The sequence below is a fragment of the Hyperolius riggenbachi genome, chromosome 5, assembly GCF_040937935.1.
Source record: "Hyperolius riggenbachi isolate aHypRig1 chromosome 5, aHypRig1.pri, whole genome shotgun sequence".
NCBI lineage: Eukaryota > Metazoa > Chordata > Amphibia > Anura > Hyperoliidae > Hyperolius > Hyperolius riggenbachi.
In genome coordinates this window covers 322,135,601-322,156,247 of record NC_090650.1, presented here as the reverse complement: position 1 = coordinate 322,156,247, position 20,647 = coordinate 322,135,601, and the positions used below count along the sequence as shown (strand labels likewise).

General features: G+C 44.3%; 1 protein-coding gene across 1 annotated transcript in view; it reads left to right on the top strand.

The window, feature by feature from the left end:
• LOC137518873 (NPC intracellular cholesterol transporter 1-like) overlaps nucleotides 1–20,647 on the top strand; it is a 124,791-nt gene that overhangs the window by 45,300 nt on the left and 58,844 nt on the right. The window contains exons 2-7 of the mRNA XM_068237267.1: nucleotides 2,588–2,710; nucleotides 13,265–13,371; nucleotides 14,372–14,544; nucleotides 15,927–16,094; nucleotides 18,279–18,528; nucleotides 19,755–19,831. Of these exons, the coding sequence (XP_068093368.1) occupies nucleotides 2,588–2,710; nucleotides 13,265–13,371; nucleotides 14,372–14,544; nucleotides 15,927–16,094; nucleotides 18,279–18,528; nucleotides 19,755–19,831 (898 nt within the window). The remainder of the gene's footprint in view (nucleotides 1–2,587; nucleotides 2,711–13,264; nucleotides 13,372–14,371; nucleotides 14,545–15,926; nucleotides 16,095–18,278; nucleotides 18,529–19,754; nucleotides 19,832–20,647) is intronic.

Sequence of the window (20,647 nt, the reverse complement as noted above, 5' to 3'; positions counted from 1 at the left end):
CTTTTGTTCCTCCTCCTACAGGACACCACTTGCTCATGCACTGCATATTTTGCCTCCTCTCCATTGATCAGTATAAGATGCTCAGCTATAGCCAAGCAGCACATCTGTACAGCTCCGCTCCCCTGAAATGTCTTCATAGCGACTGATCAATAATAGTGAAGGGTGATGTTGAGTAAGCGTTTATACAAGACCCAAGAGCCATAGTAAAGCACATAGTACAGAAATTAGCCAGCTGTGAGCAATGTGCACATACAGCCGGTTCTAAAATCCCCTCTGCTTTCACTGTGACTAAACATCTTTTGTGGATTATTTTTATTTTATTTGGTGTTTGTGTGTATTGCATTGCAGATTATGTACAGTGCTGTGTTGTGGGTAAGGTGTGTGTGTTTTTTTTTTTTTTGTTTTTTTTTTTTTTCAATGAAAGATAAATACAAGAGGACTTTGTCATCAAGAAATTTGCTTACCTATCCAATGTATTTACAGCAGAAATAATGCATTGCAGGAAGGGAAACTCATAGAAACAATGGGGCTGTATTCACAAGGCACATCTAATTCTCACTTTATCTGTTAAATTATTATCCAAACTAGTAGACCTAAGCCTGTTTAAAAACGGGCTCTAGGTCTCTCTCTCGCCGCCGCATGTCAGTGCGCATGTGCGCGTACCATTTCCCCCCCCCCCCCCCTCTCCCCCCGGCCCGGACCTCTTCCTGTCCCAAAGGCTACAAATGCGCAGTAGCCAAAAACCACTGACACAGGGATAGGAGGATGATGTGGGGACAGTTAGGGTTTTATTATATAGGATGGTTTCAAGCTAAAAATTTTAAATAGATTATTCCTTTTTAACGTATTATTTGTCATGCCTCATTTCAGACTTTTTTTTGCTTGTTGGGTGCTTAAAGAAAAACGTGAGGCAAGTTAGTTTGAGAAGCGTATCGATTGCCCCCGACATTGCTGACCTATTTTTGAAAGTTTATTAATCGATAATGTGATTGGGCTAACCAGTCCATTTCTGATTGGGGAGAGATTGGCCAGCTTTCCATATAGGGCTGTCATCAGCCTGTGCATGCCTAGCTTTCTAGAGAATCACTGAGATTTGGTACTGCATGAAGAGGTAACCTGTGGTTTGGACCTGTGGTGCCAGCATATTATAGGAATACTCATTACAATGTCATTTGCAGTGTGACCTGTGCTTGTGTAGGTACAGCTTAATGTAAGCAGATTATATCCTTCACTTGCATGTGGATTCTAATTATAAAGGACTCTATTGACGCTAAAGGAATAAAAGGCACAACCCAATAACTGAGCAGACCGGTTCCTTCTTTCATTTTTTACTGTTATAGGATATTAAGGGATTAAAATTAAAATCTGCTGATGGTTTGCCTCTCTCAGTTATGATTTGTGATGGGGAAACCATTGTTCAATTGATACCAAATTAAATTTAGCTTATCCTCTCTTGGAAAATGACTTGCAGGGCCCTGACGCACCAAAGGGCGTTTTCATTTTTTAAAAACTCCTCCATTGACTTACATTAAAACTGTGGCAAAATCACAGCGTCCGCGATTTTACCATGATTTTATTGTAAGTCAATGGGGCAGGTTTTTTTTTTTAAAGAATGAAAATGACCTGCAAATCGCCGTTTGATGTGTCAGGGCCCTTATTTAAATGGATTTCCCCTGTATTACAAATTTAATTTATCAATTTCTTTTTCGCTTTACCTTCTGGTTTGGATTGAAAAATTTCCATTAGCTGCTATATACTAAAACGCACAGAGCAATGAGACTTCATTATTTATGTATATAATAGGGACTCTTTAATGGTATACTGTATTTTTCAGAGTATAAGATGATCATGACGATAAGACGCACCTAGGTTTAGAGGACAAAAACCAGGGTAAAAAAAATAAAATAAAATGTGTCCCCCTGTGTCCTCAGTTTGTCCCCCTGCATCCTCCTATGCATGGGCACAGTACAAGGAGTCCCCGACCATGCGGCGGGTTGGAGGTTTATACTGTCAGGCGTTCACAAGTCAGGAACTCTCCCTGCAAATGTAAAGTAAGGCTAGGCATGACCAAAAGATAGATTCCACTCTGATCATCTATCCGATCGAATTCCAGCATGAAATCTCTAAAATGGCTATTTAACTGCAGCATTACACTATTCAAAGCCTTCAATTTGCTGCCGTTTGATATCTTCTGTCCAGTACGATCGACCGTTTCAATCAATTTCTGCAAAAAAACCTTCTAAAAATCTAATGATCATTTGGGCCAGCATGTTGGGGCATAGATTTTTAGCAGTTTCGAATGAATGATCGAATCGGCCAAAAATTGATGGGAAAAATCGATAAGTGTATGGCCACCATAAGACATACGTTCTTTATGATCTGATGTGAGGCTTGCATCTAAAACACCAACTGAGCAAAAAGAAGTCAAAGGAATATGCTAATTTGTATCGGTACTGGGAAAACGATCTCCTGTAGTCAAAAGTCAAAATAAGAGTTAAATCAATCCCTGCGTCAGCTAGTGTGTTTTTATTTGTAGAGCTAGCACTATATTAATGTATTTTTTTTTTTTGTTTGTTTCGTTTCTTAGGTTTCCTCCCAGCACTGTGTCTGGTATGGGGAATGTGCAGACGCTGGAGGGGGCAAGCACTATAACTGTGAATATTTCGGACCCCCGATACCTTTGCCGGAAGAAGGGCATACACTTCTGCAGGTAAGAGGTCTGATGTTTCTTATAGCATTACTCCAACAAGAGAATACTGTGTGCAGTAGAATCTCGTTACAGTAAACTCTGATATAGTAAACCTCTGGTAATAGGAAACTCTGTCACCAGGTCCAGAGCATACGCCTATATGAATATACAATATGTATGACGAATCCTGATATAGGAAACTACTTGGCCAGGTTTTTTGGGAGTTTAATCTTAGCTTGTTTATGGACTGAACTGTAGGAACACAAATGACACATAGTGACTGATTTACATATGATGGAGATCAGTGGAGAATACTGAACCCAAAAATGATCCAGCAAATCTAAACCAGATTTTTTGCAGTGTTCCTGCTGTTCGCTGAGGAAGGTTTAGAAGCTCTTCTTGGGCTGTAATTCTAGTGATAATTGCTAAAAGCTTAGTGAATGGCAGTTAAATGCAACACCCACATCAAGAACTAATATTTAATAAAGCTAGAACAGCCTGGACTTATTTACAAAAAGTAAATAAAAGTTCTCATTTAAAATACGTGCACATGACTGCAGTCGCACAACTGCTCATTTTACCAATCTTTCCGTAGCCCCAATTTCCTGATATGACCCATGCAAGGGTAGTAAAGTTTTGCAATTTAAGTGAAACATCAGGCAGTATATAGAATATGAGCTCTACTTACCCGGGGCTTCTTCCAGCCCCTGGCAGGCGATATGTCCCTCGCCACAGCTCCGCACCCAGCGGCCGGTTCGGGGTCCCCTCCGTTGGAGATGCCGACCTCGCCAGGTCATCATCTACTATGCCTGCGCCAAGCCGCTCGTGGTCGCACTGACGTGGAGTATGAGTGGCGCAGTAGTTCTACGCCTACGCAGTACACTCCGAACAACGTCAGCGCGACCACGAGCGGCTCTTGCGCAGTTGCAGTAGATGCCGACCTGGCGAAGTCGTCATCTCCAACGGAGGGGATGCCGGGACACCAGAGCTGCGTCGAGGGAAATATCGCCAGCCAGGGGCTGGAGGAAGCTCCGTGTAAATAGATCTCATTTTCTGTATATTGCCTGATGTTTCCTTTAAAAGCAGACAGTGATTACAAAATCCAGTCCAGGTTACACCAACATAAGGGGAGTGCGCCTTGTTTTGCTTTTTATCAGAAGACGTCATTGAACCGTCCTTGTATTGGCCGAGAAAGAACGATGGCCATATATGCCCTGTTTATTAGTGAGATTAAGGCTTTATCTGATGTGTGTCAGTAATTGTAGCCAGAGATATGAAATGATAATAATTGTAAAATGATGCAAATTGTATGCAGCTTAGATTTGGGCCATTCAAATGCACTTCCAGCAGACAGATTGGCCCAGTTCCAAGCTAGATACAGTTTTCAATAAAGAGAGCTTGGAATGAGGAAACTCACTCCGGGTTAGGTACTTTCCTAAAGAGAGGGAAGGCTTTGGATAACATAGAGCCTTCATGGGGCTTGATTCACAAAGCGGTGCTAACCTACTTAGCACGTCTAAAGTCTTAAGGCGCGCTAACCAGGGTGCTAAGTAGGTTAGCACTGGTTTTCTCAATTGAGAAATCCGGTGCTAACCTACTTAGCACCCTGGTTAGCACGTCTAAAGACTTTAGACGTGCTAAGTAGGTTAGCACCGCTTTGTGAATCAAGCCCATGGTCTTCAATCAGTCTCATTGTTCCTGCACCGTCTCTGGTTGAAGTTATTTGACCTGCTAGGTGGAATCGCTCTTTGGTACGCCTCGGGGAGCCTTCAATACAACTCACACCTCTGAGTACTTCTGAAGATGAGCACATCCGTATTGCGCACAAGCGAGTTTGGGCTGGAGCATGCGCAGTACGGATGTACTCTTCTTCTGGAATACTCAGGGACGCGAGTAGTTTTCACGGCTTGCTGAGGATACCGAAGACCTGGCAGGTCAGATAACTTCAACAGAGCGCAAGAATGGGGAGAGGGAACGAGGGTCAGGAAGGCTCTATGGTATCTATAGCCTTCACTCTACATGGGTATGTATCTAACCTGAGTTTCCTCCCTTTGCGTTTGCTTTGTTTTTACATGCAGACTACAAGCCCTAATATCTCACTGGCCACCTCTACTCAGAGCTTTTGGCTAATTGCTGATTTATCTGACTGCCTAAAATCCTATCGCCCTTGTAAGTGCTGTCATGTCTGTGCAGTTATATAAGGTCTCTATTGACTCATATGCAATATTTAAGATAAAACCCTCATCTATCCACTGATTTTCATTAGTAAAGTTGAATAGAGGACTGAGCCATTACACAATTTTTATATTTGATGCAGGCATTTCAGGGAAATTTCCTTTGGAAAAATCAGTTGTGTAACTCAGGATCCATTCACAAAAGCTCGAATCTGATCAGAGAGGGATCGTATGGCTACCTTTACTGCAAACAGATTGTGAACCGATTTCAGCCTGAAACCGTTCACAATCTGTTGTGATGGTGCCGCCGCCACTCCCCGCCCGCCCGCATACATTACCTGCTCCACTGGCGCGACTGCCCCTGGTCACCGCTGCTCCGTCTCCGCTCTGGTCTCCAGGTCCGGCATGCTTTACTTCTTCCAGCCCGGCAGGAAGTTTAAACAGTAGAGCGCCCTCTACTGTTTAAACTTCCTGCCGGGCAGAAAGAAGTGAAGCATGCCAGAGACTAGAGCGGAGACGAAGCAGCGGTGACCGGGGGCAGTCGCGCCGGCGGAGCAGATAATGTATGTGGGCTCTATTGCGTCGGGCACTCGAACGCCGCTAGCGACGTGCTCCCTACCCGCGGGCGATCGACTGTAATTTTCCGCATGGAGCGATCGACGGGATCGGACGAAATGGTTTGAAATTCGGTGTGTAGCAGGAACGATGTGACAGCAGATTCGATCCCAGTGATCGAATCTGCTGTCGATCTGGCGGGAATCGGCCTAGTGTATGGCCAGCTTTAATCGGACAGAATGGCAAATTTCAGTCGATTGTGCTAGAATCAGGTGTTGTTTGTTTCACTTTCAATTAATATAACCCTGGTCGATTTGTTTTTGAGCATACGCCTCAGCGTCTTGAAATTGGCTTAGTGAGTGGCTTCATGCCACACTTCATATGATCCCAAGTTTAGAAGTAGAAATTGCAGCTTCAAAGCTCACAGCAGTGGGTTTATTAACCAGGTTGATCCCACCTTTAACACTCTCTGTTGCCTTTACAAAGTAGTCAGACATACAGTATAGGGATTTTGGTATTTTTCAACCGGTTGATCCCACCATCAGAAGTTGATTGCAGCCAGATGACTGCATTACCTCATTAGTGGATTGCCTGACCTCTGTCTGCTCTCTTGCTCTTTTTATCAGCAGTCCCCTCTGAGGCTGGAATACTGTGAGTGGTGTCTACTTACACATTGTTTTCCTGGCAAGCATTTGGGAGCTTTACATTGGACTGGGGCACCTGGGTGATGTGGCTTCTGGCTAAACATGCATAGGCTTCACATCTAGCCTGACTCAGCAACTGTTCAAACCAGCCCTGACTGTCCCTCACACAGCAATATGTGGTGTGGAACTGGGGAGGTAGTTGTGATGCAGCATTTCTGTTCTATTGTGCTGTTTAGTGCCTGGATTTCACTGGATTCCTTCATTGTTATGTCAAGTCCCACCTCCACTCTTCTAAGTCTGAAAATGGTGCCGTCACTGTGTGGCTGCAGGGACTCCTAGCTGTGTGGCTGCAGGGACTCCTAGCTGTGTGGGTGCAGGGACTCCTAGCTGTGTGGGTGCAGGGACTCCTAGCTGTGTGGGTGCAGGGACTCCTAGCTGTGTGGGTGCAGGGACTCCTAGCTGTGTGGCTGCAGGGACTCCTAGCTGTGTGGCTGCAGGGACTCCTAGCTGTGTGGCTGCAGGGACTCCTAGCTGTGTGGCTGCAGGGACTCCTAGCTGTGTGGCTGCAGGGACTCCTAGCTGTGTGGCTGCAGGGACTCCTAGCTGTGTGGCTGCAGGGACTCCTAGCTGTGTGGCTGCAGGGACTCCTAGCTGTGTGGCTGCAGGGACTCCTAGCTGTGTGGCTGCAGGGACTCCTAGCTGTGTGGCTGCAGGGACTCCTAGCTGTGTGGCTGCAGGGACTCCTAGCTGTGTGGCTGCAGGGACTCCTAGCTGTGTGGCTGCAGGGACTCCTAGCTGTGTGGCTGCAGGGACTCCTAGCTGTGTGGCTGCAGGGACTCATAGCTGTGTGGCTGCAGGGACTCATAGCTGTGTGGCTGCAGGGACTCATAGCTGTGTGGCTGCAGGGACTCATAGCTGTGTGGCTGCAGGGACTCCTAGCTGTGTGGCTGCAGGGACTCCTAGCTGTGTGGCTGCAGGGACTCCTAGCTGTGTGGCTGCAGGGACTCCTAGCTGTGTGGCTGCAGGGACTCCTAGCTGTGTGGCTGCAGGGACTCCTAGCTGTGTGGCTGCAGGGACTCCTAGCTGTGTGGCTGCAGGGACTCTGTGTGGGTGCAGGGACTCATAGCTGTGTGGCTGCAGGGACTCATAGCTGTGTGGCTGCAGGGACTCATAGCTGTGTGGCTGCAGGGACTCATAGCTGTGTGGCTGCAGGGACTCATAGCTGTGTGGCTGCAGAGGGACACATAGCTGTGTGGCTGCAGAGGGACTCATAGCTGTGTGGCTGCAGGGACTCATAGCTGTGTGGCTGCAGGGACTCATAGCTGTGTGGCTGCAGGGACTCATAGCTGTGTGGCTGCAGGGGCTCATAGCTGTGTGGCTGCAGAGGGACCCATAGCTGTGTGGCTGCAGAGGGACTCATAGCTGTGTGGCTGCAGAGGGACTCATAGCTGTGTGGCTGCAGGGACTCCTAGCTGTGTGGCTGCAGGGACTCCTAGCTGTGTGGCTGCAGGGACTCCTAGCTGTGTGGCTGCAGGGACTCCTAGCTGTGTGGCTGCAGGGACTCCTAGCTGTGTGGCTGCAGGGACTCCTAGCTGTGTGGCTGCAGGGACTCCTAGCTGTGTGGCTGCAGGGACTCCTAGCTGTGTGGCTGCAGGGACTCCTAGCTGTGTGGCTGCAGGGACTCCTAGCTGTGTGGGTGCAGGGACTCCTAGCTGTGTGGCTGCAGGGACTCCTAGCTGTGTGGCTGCAGGGACTCCTAGCTGTGTGGCTGCAGGGACTCCTAGCTGTGTGGCTGCAGGGACTCCTAGCTGTGTGGCTGCAGGGACTCCTAGCTGTGTGGCTGCAGGGACTCCTAGCTGTGTGGCTGCAGGGACTCCTAGCTGTGTGGCTGCAGGGACTCCTAGCTATGTGGCTGCAGAGGGACTCATAGCTGTGTGGCTGCAGAGGGACTCATAGCTGTGTGGCTGCAGAGGGACTCATAGCTGTGTGGCTGCAGAGGGACTCATAGCTGTGTGGCTGCAGAGGGACTCGTAGCTGTTTGGCTGCAGAGGGACTCATAGCTGTGTGGCTGCAGAGGGACTCATAGCTGTGTGGCTGCAGAGGGACTCATAGCTGTGTGGCTGCAGAGGGACTCATAGCTGTGTGGCTGCAGAGGGACTCATAGCTGTGTGGCTGCAGAGGGACTCATAGCTGTGTGGCTGCAGAGGGACTCATAGCTGTGTGGCTGCAGAGGTACTCATAGCTGTGTGGCTGCAGAGGGACTCATAGCTGTGTGGCTGCAGAGGGACTCATAGCTGTGTGGCTGCAGAGGGACTCATAGCTGTGTGGCTGCAGAGGGACTCATAGCTGTGTGGCTGCAGAGGGACTCCTAGCTGTGTGGCTGCAGGGACTCCTAGCTGTGTGGCTGCAGGGACTCCTAGCTGTGTGGCTGCAGGGACTCCTAGCTGTGTGGCTGCAGGGACTCCTAGCTGTGTGGCTGCAGGGACTCCTAGCTGTGTGGCTGCAGGGACTCCTAGCTGTGTGGCTGCAGGGACTCCTAGCTGTGTGGCTGCAGGGACTCCTAACTGTGTGGCTGCAGGGACTCCTAGCTGTGTGGCTGCAGAGGGACTCCTAGCTGTGTGGCTGCAGGGACTCCTAGCTGTGTGGCTGCGGGGACTCCTAGCTGTGTGGCTGCGGGGACTCCTAGCTGTGTGGCTGCGGGGACTCCTAGCTGTGTGGCTGCTGGGACTCCTAGTTGTGTGGGTGCAGGAACTGATAGCTGTGTGGTTGCAGGGACTGATAGCTGTGTGGGTGCAGGGACTCATAGCTGTGTGGCTGCGGGGACTGATAGCTGTGTGGCTGCAGGTACTCATAGTTGTGTGGGTGCAGGGACTGATAGCTGTGTGGGTGCAGGGACTGATAGCTGTGTGACTGCGGGGACTGATAGCTGTGTGGCTGCGGGGGAGTCATAGCTGTGCGACATATACTTTGCCCTTTTGCATGGAAATATTCTGATCTTTCTTCAGTTGGAGTTGGAGGATTAGGAATCACTTCTTTCATCCCACCGCAGAAAAGGAATTGAACCTGAAGGAATTTGATGGTGCCAACAAAATTACATTTTAAGGAATTATTTTTGTGGAGTCCAGGTATCATTCTAGAGTACATAAGTGTGGATGCTTTCCATTGTGTGAAGCACGTAATGTGAACTTATCTAAAAATGTGTTTACCATTAATGATGGGAATACACCATATGTTCTTTTCAGCAGGGCTGTGGAGTCGGAGTCGTGGAGTCGGGCAATTTTGGGTGCCTGGAGTCGGAGTCGGGAAAAAATGCACCGACTCCGACTCCTAATGAATTTGTAACTGTAATTAAAATAGAAAATATGATAAAATGTTCTATTTCTCGGATAATAGTCATTAAAAATAATGTATATATACAGTAATAGCTGTGTTTAGTCCACAAAAATGAAATAAACCAATCAAAATTAGTTGCTTGTGCTGCTTCAATAAAGCAGTCCCCGTATTTTTAAGGTCAGATATACATATCTGATTGTGACTGTATATATGATGTGTACACAGGAATCTCTTATATATACTAAATAACATCTATGCTGTAAGAATAAAGCCTGATGTGTAGCTGTGTCACTAATAGAGATGGTCAACGAGATGGAAATAATTCTGCATTGATGCTGATTTATGCAAATGTATGCACTCCCTTTGCTGATGAAATCAAATAATGTGATATGTTATTAAAATTTGGTTTGGTGACTACAAATTAAAGGGTAACTGAGACGGATGAAAAGTAAAGTTTTATACATACCTGGGGCCCACCTCCAGCCCCCTTCAGGCTAATCAGTCCCTCGCTGTCCTCCACCACCCGGATCTTCTGCTATGAGTCCTGGTAATTCAGCCAGTCAGCGCTGTCCGGCCGCATGCCGCTCCCACAGCCAGGAACATTCTGCACCTGCGCAATAGTGCTGCACAGGTGTAGTATGCTCCTGGCGGCGGAGTGTGTGCATGCGCACTACGCCTGACTGGCTCAAGTACCTGGACTCATAGCAGAAGATCCAGGTGGTGGAGGACAATGAGGGACTGATTATCCTGAAGACGGCTGGAGGAAGCCCCAGGTATGTATAAAACTTGAATTTCATCTGTCTCAGGTTTACTTTGTTACACAGTAGTACTATACTCTACATATGCACTCCTCACAGAGCTGCAGGGAATCCACTGAGAATGCTGTGCACATTGAACACAGAGGTGTTGTCTGTTTACAATCTCCTCATTCCCCTGCAGAGTACCTGCACATCATTCTTACATGTACCCACACTTACATTGCCTAGGGTCTGATAGATGTTCTTTGTTCCGGTTTGCACCTTTTACAAGTACTCCTACCAAGGACTAGTTTTAGTCTAAAGAGAATAAATATAGTAGTCTACATATCCTTCTCACTTCAGTTGTCTTGTAAAATTCCTAAGCGTTGGCAGTTAAGAGACGAATTTCATGTTACATACTTTTAATCAACAAAATTGTAATATGCAAATTAGAGGAGTCGGAGTCGTGGAGTCGGAGTCGGTGGAATCCTAAACTGAGGAGTCGGAGTCGGTGGATTTTTGGACCGACTCCACAGCCCTGCTTTTCAGCAGATAGGTGGTTTGATAGATTATTTCCGACATGTCCGATTTTTATTTTTGAACGTTTTTCTGATTGATTTCTCATAGAAGTGAAAGGAAATTGATAGGAAAAGATAAGAAAATAGATTGGAAAATTGTTCGGAAATAAGATCGGACAGTAAATTGACTGAAAAATCTCATCGTTTATTCCCAGCATAACAGAAAATCTAGCAACGGGTCTGACAGCAATATGACACAGGACAACTTGCAGCACCGCTTTAAATGATCAGGGGCTGGTGCAGAAATAGTGCACCTGCCCAAAGCTGTGATATCACCTGCTACAGTTTGTGAAGAACCAAGACCTCACTTGCCAGTCCATTGGGTCTTTGCAGCATGTAGAGCAAGTGTCTCCAGGTGAAACAGACAACCTTCTCCTTGAAGATCATGAGGATTGTTTGTGACATAGCACAGTATCAAAAAATGATGATATATATACTGTATATATACAAAGAAATGTTTTATGACTTTGTATGATGACTGTGCTTATTTACTTACACTCCATCTTTATGTAGAAAAACGTGTGGTATTGTGCCCTTGCATGTTGACTGTTCTTATTTATTTGCGATATATTCTTTATCTGTCCTGTAGCAACCGGATGTATGAGTAGAACATACTAATATGTCCTCTGGGTTCTTCAACGCAAAGTAAACCTCATATCATGGACACTTTCTGCGTGAGCCTAGGCATGCAGACTTCTGTGTAATTTTTAAATATATTGCACAGGAAGTGCATCCAGTATTGCATCGCAGATCTCAGGAATTATTTTGCATACCGCCTGTGCAGCTATTGTAGATAATAAACCTGAGATCTTCATAAGAACAATCGGTAGCCAACAATTGCAGAGTGACTGCCAAACACTCCCTCTGCTGTGATAGCGTTCCGCACCCTGGTGTCCTACTTGAAGATTTTCGGCCTTGTTTTCTGCAGTAGTCGCTGGAAGTTCATGTCCGACATTCTCATGTAGTTCTTAAAATCTTCTTGGTTCTTTCCACACAGTTCATGCAGCAAGATTTGATCGGAAAATGAGTCCTGATTCTGCAACCAGTTATTGGTCCAAGTATGCCTTTTCCTTCACTTTGGTTTCTGCATCTCCATCAGTGGGGCATGGTGATGGTTCTGATATCCCATTGACTGAGAGACATCTTCACCCCACTGTGGGTGTATTTATAATCACCAGAACATGGAGGACAGGAAGCAGCTGAAACAATAGGCACATCGAACCAGGAACTGGCGCAAGTGACATAGCTTTGATCTCAGTTGAATAACAATTTTGTGGGATTGAGCTGTACAGTTGATTAATATACTCCCCAGAATCTACTAGATATTGGGTATCATTCATAAAGCATTTCCGCATGCGGAAATGCTTAACACCGGTGACTTTCCCGACCACTCAGCATAAGCCCCATTCATAAAGGCTCTTTCCGCATGAAAAGGTGACAGAGCGATACATTTCCGCCTTGTGCGGAGTTTTTCTAGATTAATCTAGAAAAAGTAACAAACACATCCATTCATAAAGATTAGAGCAAGCGGTATCCGGAAGGAAAATACCGCTTGCTCGACAGTAGCGATAGGCGGGCGGAATACATATAAATGAATGGGAGGGACCTCCCAAGCAGCATCAGACAGAGCAGCGCAGGGAGGGAATCGGGCAGCTTTTAAGTTTCCGCATGCCTTCCGCCACGCTGCCGCCAGCTTCCTCCAGAAAACCTCCGCACTTCTTCCGCAACAGGCAGACTTCTTTATGAATGGCCACCCAGAAGTCTTAATTACCGGTTGCGGAGAAGAACGGTGTTTTCCCGCACTACCGACAGCCTGTTTATGAATGATACCCATTGATTCACGTGTGTGGAGCACTGATCAATTATGTTTCAATTGACAACCAATATTTGGGTTGAACAGTTGTGTGGCGTAGTGGGCAGCACGGTGGCGTAGTGGTTAGCGCTCTCGCCTTGCAATGCTGGGTCACCGGTTCGAATCCCAGCCAGGTCAACATCTGCAAGGAGTTTGTATGTTCTCCCTATGTCTGTGTGGATTTCCTCCGGGCACTTCGGTTGCCTCCCACATTCCAAAGACATATAGATAAGTTAATTGGCTCCCCCCTAACATTGTCCCTAGACTATGATACATGCACTACATGATACATACATAGGCATATGACTAAGGTAGGGACTAGATTGTGCGCCCCTCTGAGGGACAGTTAGTGACAATACAATATACTTTGTACAGCACTGCGTAATATGTTGGCACTATATAAATACTTAAATAAATAAACAGTTCTGTAAAGTACTGCACAAAGTGTCATTCTGTAAATGTCAGCAATACTGTTCATCAAAAGCTGGGGAAGTTCTGAAACCGTGAATAAAGTTAACATTTCTGACTGTAGTTATTTATAGAGACTGCATCTTCCACACGTTTCAGGGTCTCATTTTGTAAGCTGGACCTTGTGAGAAGGTTACTGGCTGTCAGTTTATTAGTAAACATTTCCAGCATTCCCTCCATCTATTCTGCTTCAGCTACCATGATATCACAGTAACCAATTTCCATTTTCTACAGCAACTGTGCCCATCCCTGTACTACGGCAACGTCAGTGTGTGCTGCGATGTACAACAACTCAAAACTCTCAGCAGCAACCTTCAGCTCCCCCTGCAGTTCCTGTCCAGGTATGTAGAAAAAACTGGTGGCTCTTTTTTTGGCTATAGTCGGTAGAGACTTGAACATCTGTTGAGATTTTATCACTTCCTGTGTTCTTGGGGGAAGTTTTCTTTTCAGTTATTGTTCCGTATACAGCCAGGGCTTTGCTTTAGGTCCCATTCTAAATTCAGTATAACTGACTTATAACAGAATTGCATTGAGCTGATGTCCTCCTCCCCCCCCCCCCCCCCCCTTTATTTTCCCTCAACTTTTCTTTATGACCATAGCAATCGCAGTGCTATAAGACAGACGTCAACTTCACAAAAAACAATAGTTAAGATGTTTTCACCTACTTATTAATAGTTGTATCTTTCTTCTTTACTAAACAACAGACCAAACGGAAGCAGCAGTTTTTCTGCAGTTATCGTGTTAGAAACTCAAAGGTGCTCACCCCTACTTTGATTTCCAAAAAAGCAGGTGTCAAGTGACCATTGACTGCACCTTTTTGTTTTTAAATAACATACAGGTTCCTATTTGCATAGTATTCCTATTTGTCATCCTAACTTCTTACCCTCATCTGACTGCATTGCCCTCCTCCATTTATCCTAATGGTAGAGTAGCTGAATGGTAGCTTGTTAACACACACGCACACAACAGCTCAGCCATGCACTGTCCACTCCTATAAGACGCCATACGTCATTAATGTTCTCTGGCATTAGTTGGTAATGTAGGCTAAACTACATTTTAAACTTCCTGTGCATCCCTGGATTTCCCCAGGCAGGATGTGAGGAGAAATGTATTTGACAGGGACATCTGAAAATGGTGCTTCTCACCTATGTATTTATTTAACTTGTGACTAGAGGCTTACTTCAAATTGGCATTATTAAGCGTGATGCAACTCCAGATATCATAATTGGATGATATGGAAATTGGTATTTTTGTTGTGCATGCATCCAGTTTAGTGAAGGAAATTTTCTCTATCCCATAGTATGCAAATACCAAGCAGTGGTTTCATGTTTTTCCTTGCAGGTGCCCTTCCTGCTTCTATAACTTAATGACTTTGTTTTGTGAGCTGACCTGCAGTCCTAGCCAGTCAGAGTTTCTGAATGTTACACAGGTCAAGTCTTCCAGCCCAGAGCTTCAGGAAGAAAAGCCAAGCATTACAGGCATGCAGTACTACATCGGGAAAAGCTTTTCAAATGGTAAGTATAGCTCATGGAGCCATATCACATACAGGCCAAGTGTTTCATTAATGTACTGTGAACTGGATAGTGTAATGCTTAAGGGCTCTGCCTCTGACACAGGCGACTTGGGTTCAAATATCTTCTTGTTCAGTTAGCCAGCAAAGGAGTCCTTGGGCTTGACTCCCTAACACTGCTACTGCCTACTGAGCGCACCCTAGCGGCTGCAGCTCAAGTGCTTTGTGTCTTTTACCAGCTGTGTTTTGATATTAGTTCGTATTCAGTGTTGGGAAAAAAAATCTTGTCATAGAGAAATCTTTACCAGAAATATGTGTTCTCTGCCCGGTTTTATCTTTCTTAATACAGACCTCTGTTCTGTGTAAGTCACATAAACCTGTTTGTCATGTGTGGGTCAGGGTAGGACCTGATTGAGGTGTAATCATGTGACTAGGATTCAGAGGTTTGCAGAGCACAATTTTAATAGAGGCTATTGAATAAACATTTCCAATTGTGTATGGTGAAATTCACACACAAAGTATCTGTTTCATCTACAGTTTAAACAACTGAAAGGTCCACTTTAAACAGGGATTGGCAGCCATAAAATCAAAGTCCTATTATTCATTGCTCTGTGTTTATTATATAATCTACATCCTGACCCTCCATTGCAAGCATTCCAATATAATTATAAATGTGTCTGCTGTAATTTTATCTTGGTCAGCCTGCCTCTTTCTCATACATTATCGGGGAGAGGGAAGCTTGTTATTTTCCCTTCTTCCCCTCCCACATTCCTGCTCCTTGTTGATTGGCTGAGTGCAGTTCAATGTGACAAGAGGCTGAGAAGGTAATTGAAAGATAAATCGCCTCACCCCTCTGCAGAAACTGCTGAAAGCCAATCTATGTTCTGCTCACATGTGTTTACAAAGCAAATTAGATATGACACTGAAGTTCTGCACACACCATTTCAGGTAGAGAAGGGGGGAAAAAAGTAAGAGAGGAAATGACATTAGGTTTGGCTTCAGCTAGAGGCACTGAAGATGGAAAATGCCTGAAACATTTTTCTCATTATTTACTATATAAAATTCACTGAAATCAAAATGTGGACAGTACAATACATATGTTATGTAAGTAGAACAAGTATTCATATACTTATACAGTATATGTGTTTTAATTTTCCTGGTATAGTATGGCCGTCCCTCCTGCTTTAAAACTGTGTATTAACCCTGTTTTAATGTAGATGATCTTTTTTGTAAAAAGGTTAGATCATATTTTTTCCACATCCATGTAATAGTGTAGCGTTATAGAGGGGAGTAATCCTAAATAATTTTAGCCTGTGTTCAACGTAGTTAGTCAATTTTTAAGAAAACCTTTTACATGTGCTGTATTTGATTTCTGCTCTTATTTAGCAATGTACAATGCCTGCAGAGATGTAGAAGCCCCGTCCAGCAATGTTAAAGCTCTGGGTTTGATGTGTGGAAGGGAAGCCAAGGACTGCAATGCCACCAACTGGATCCAGTACATGTTCAACAAGGACAATGGCCAGATTCCTTTCACCATCACACCAATCTTCTCAGGTGACGTATTCCCAATTTTATTTTATTTTCCCCATATATAAATTACCTCCCTCCCTCCCAAACCTACTTAAGCTTACATGTACAGTGGTTTGCAAAAGTATTCGGCCCCCTTGAAGTTTTCCACATTTGAATCCATTTTATTGGAATCCCACGTGAAAGACCAATACAAAGTAGTGTACACGTGAGAAGTGGAACGAAAATCATACATGATTCCAAACATTTTTTACAAGTAATTAACTGCAAAGTTGGGTGTGCATAATTATTCAGCCCCCTTTGGTCTGAGTGCAGTCAGTTGCCCATAAACATTGCCTGATCAGTGCTAATGACAGAATAGAGTGCACCTGTGTGTAATCTAATGTCAGTACAAATACAGCTGCTCTGTGACGGCCTCAGAGGTTGTCCAAGAGAATATTGGGAGCAACAACACCATGAAGTCCAAAGAACAGACTAGACAGGTCAGGAATAAAGTTATTGAGAAATTTAAAGCAGGCTTAGGCTACAAAAAGATTTCCAAAGCCTTGAACATCCCACGAAGCACTGTTCAAGCGATCATTCAGAAATGGAAGGAGTATGGCACAACTGTAAACCTACCAAGACAAGGCCATCCACCTAAACTCACAGACCGAACAAGGAGAGTGCTGATCAGAAATGCAGTCAAGAGGCCTATGGTGACTCTGGACGAGCTGCAGAGATCTACAGCTCAGGTGGGGGAATCTGTCCATAGGACAACTATTAGTCGTGCACTGCCCAAAGTTGGCATTTGTGGAAGAGTGGCAAGAAGAAAGCCATTGTTAACAAAAAAGCATAAAAAGTCCCGTTTACAGTTTGCCACAAGCCATGTGGGGGACACAGCAAACATGTGGAAGAAGGTGCTCTGGTCAGATGAGACTAAAATGGAACTTTTTGGCCAAAATGCAAAACGCTATGTGTGGCGGAAAACTAACACTGCACATCACTCTGAACACCCCATCCTCACTGTCAAATATCGTGGTGGCAGCATCATGCTCTGGGGGTGCTTCTCTTCAGCAGGGACAGGGAAGCTGGTCAGAGTTGATGGGAAAATGGATGGAGCCAAATACAGGGCAATCTTGGAAGAAAACCTCTTTGAGTCTGCAAAAGACTTGAGATTGGGGCGGAGATTCACCTTCCAGCAGGACGACAACCCTAAACATAAATCCAGGGCAACAATGGAATGGTTTAAAACAAAACATATCCATGTGCTAGAATGGCCCAGTAAAAGTCCAGATCTAAATCCAATCGAGAATCTGTGGCAAGATCTGAAAACTGCTGTTCACAAATGCTGTCCATCTAATCTGACTGAGTTGGAGCTGTTTTGCAAAGAAGAATGAGCAAGGATTTCAGCCTCTAGATGTGCAAAACTGGTAGAGACATACCTTAAAACAGTGTTTCCCAACCCGGTCCTCAAGGCCCACCAACAGTGCATATTTTGTGGAAATCCACAGAGGTAGTTAATAAGCTCTGCTGAGACACTAATTACCTCACCTGTGCATGTTTGTGGTTTTCTGCAAAACATGTACTGTTGGTGGCCCTTGAGGATAAGGTTGGGGAACTCTGCCCTAAAAGACTGGCAGCTGTAAATGCAGCAAAAGGTGGTTCTACAAAGTATTGACTCGGGGCTGAATAATTACGCACACCCCACTTTGCAGTTATTTTTTTTTTTAAATGTTTAGAATCATGTATGATTTTCGTTCCACTTCTCACGTGTACACCACTTTGTATTGGTCTTTCACGTGGAATTCCAATAAAATTGATTTATGTTTGTGGCAGTAATATGACAAAATGTGGAAAACTTTAAAGGGGCTGAATACTTTTGCAAACCACTGTATATAGTAATATATATTCACTGACAGTAGGTGAGTGTAACCATTAATGAATATCATAAAGGTGCCTCTGTTGTAATTATGCCTTATGCCATACATTCTTCACTGGTGGTCACATAACCATAAAGTATGCTGGTTAACAGGTACATGTATATGTCATTTCACAAGGTGGCTTCTACTGTTACAAATATTGTATAGTAGCTGTTACTTGTATTTAGAGTTGCTATTTTAGATTTTTAAAAGAATATATAGCTTCCCACATTTGTGGCCCTGAGAGTTTAGTTTCATAATCTCTCCTGGAAATATGTCCTTGTCCTTACAAGAATGTATGTTTGCTTTACAGATGAGCCATACCTTCAAATGATCCCTATGAACAATGCCACAAAGGGATGCAATGAGTCTGTGGATGAGGATGGTGCCCCGTGTAGCTGTCAGGACTGCACTCTGGTCTGTGGAACTAGACCTGAGCCGCCCCCTCCACCTCAGCCATGGCTGCTTTTTGGTTTTGATGCTATGGTTGTAATTATGTGGATAGTCTACCTTTCATTTTTAGTCCTGTTTTGTGTAATAGTCATTGGAGCTTGGTGTTGCAGGTAGGCACATATGCTTGTTCCACTCTAACTTTGTCAAAGCCTTTTATTTCTCTTCCAGCTGTTTAGGAATTCAGTCCCAGCATGCTTGCAGTTGACATGGGTCATTGTAATAGACATACAGCTTGAGTGCACTGTATTATCCGGAATATTTCAGCAATTGGTGAAGTTTGGTGTATAGAGACATTAATATTATGTGTTAATATATCACATCTTCCACAGTGCTTTACAGCCAATAATCATGTCACTAACTGTTCCTCAGAGGAGCTCGCAATCGAATCCCTACCCCTAATAGGGTAATGTGTGCTGCCCCGCTGCTGTTAGTACCAGTAGTGCCCAGCAATTTTCCATCTGCTTCATGCATTAGGCCCAATGTGATGCAATTATTATTTAGTAACGCTTTCACACAGGCTTGTATGCGTGCCTGGTACTGGGTGTGGAGCAAGCATAAGTCTATGAACTGTATGCTGTACTGTATCGCATCAAAATCATGCTGTGTGCAACGCAATGGATATACAGTAGTGTGAAAGTAGCACTAACTTAAAAGAGACTGCTGAGGTGAAAAGAAGAACTAAAGAGACGCAGTTGGGAGATTTATTTTAACCCAATCTTTTCTAAACGGGCAAAGGCAGATTTTGGTGCTAGGTAGGAGAAGAGCAGGTACACACACATCATTTTTTATGATAAATATATAGGTGTGTAATGAAAATTATGTATATGAATAACACACTGCTGGATGTCAGTGTGGGCACGAAGAAAAGCAATGCTGTTATATTTTACTGACCAGACATGCACCTTTTACCCCTCGTTTCCTGTCTCATGGATTTTGTTGACAAGGACAGGACATTCACAGAACAGACAGCAATAAAAGCCTGATAAAATGTGTAGGTTATTCACCACACTGGCAAAAAAGTGGTTCTTTTTCTAAAAGAAAAAAAATGTTGTTACTGTCTGTATTATTACTGCTAAGCTATTCACTTGTCTTCCTATTGTGCCACTAATGACAAACACAAAGTTAAGGAAGATTTTGTAATTGGGACATAGTCAACAAAACATAACTGACAAATCCAAATTCTTCCGCTCTCTGCAAAACTAAAACTACACATTTCACACTGGAGTTCTAACTTATGTTTAATTCATCATTTAATTCTTCTGCTGTGTTTTGCACCTCCCTTTTCACCAGAAATCCTCTCTGTGATACTGAAGCTGAGTTCTGTTCTATATTTTAGGAGAAGGAGAATCATTTCAGAATATGCTCCTATTGACAGCACTTTGGCATACTCAGTAAATTCCACGCCTGTATCAGGTATGTACATAGAGCAAGCTGCCATTTATGTGTATAGAGTGTCTGGGTGCCACCGTGACACTGCTACTAATACAGGCTAATGCTTTGATGTAGTAAAAAGCACTGATGTTAATGGTTTCTTATATTAGTATGACAGTGTGAGGAACCCTAATAGTAAGGTTTCACACACACAAAAAAAAGTTTATATGAGCAGTCCTCTGCGTTAAAAACAATGCAAAGTTTTCCGTCCCTTTTCTCTTAAGTTTGCAAAAAAATAAAATTGCAAAGTTGTGTAGGCTTCTCTTGTCACAGCTTAAACTCTGCAAACTCACTTTGTTAAAGTGGATTGATACCTATTGCACTTTTCACATATTTCCATTAACAGGAAGCAAACATTTACTGATCTATTGCAATAAAGATAAACACTTCCTGCTTCCTGGATTACCTTCTCAGACACAGTGTTGCAGAAATGATACATCCTGGGAGATTTATGTCACCAAAAGCTGATGGCATTATCACCCAGTCACAGCTTCTCTATAGCTCTGCAAAGCTCTCTTTATTTTGTTTTTTATTGAACAAGCTAAACACTGAATAGAGAGGGTTCCCTTAATTCAGAAAATCCTGTGAGGGGCATGCTGCTAAGGAGGCTCGATATATTCTAAAAATGTTATTTCTTGCCTGGCAATCAAAATATGGCCTTAGAATTTGAAAAATAAATGATTGTGAATATAGAAAGACTATGTAGAATTTTCACAGCCTCGTAGTAAAGTACGGTTTTCACAGCGTACACTTTTGATCTGACTTTAATGGGTGCCATTGAGTCTTTTACAGTGACAT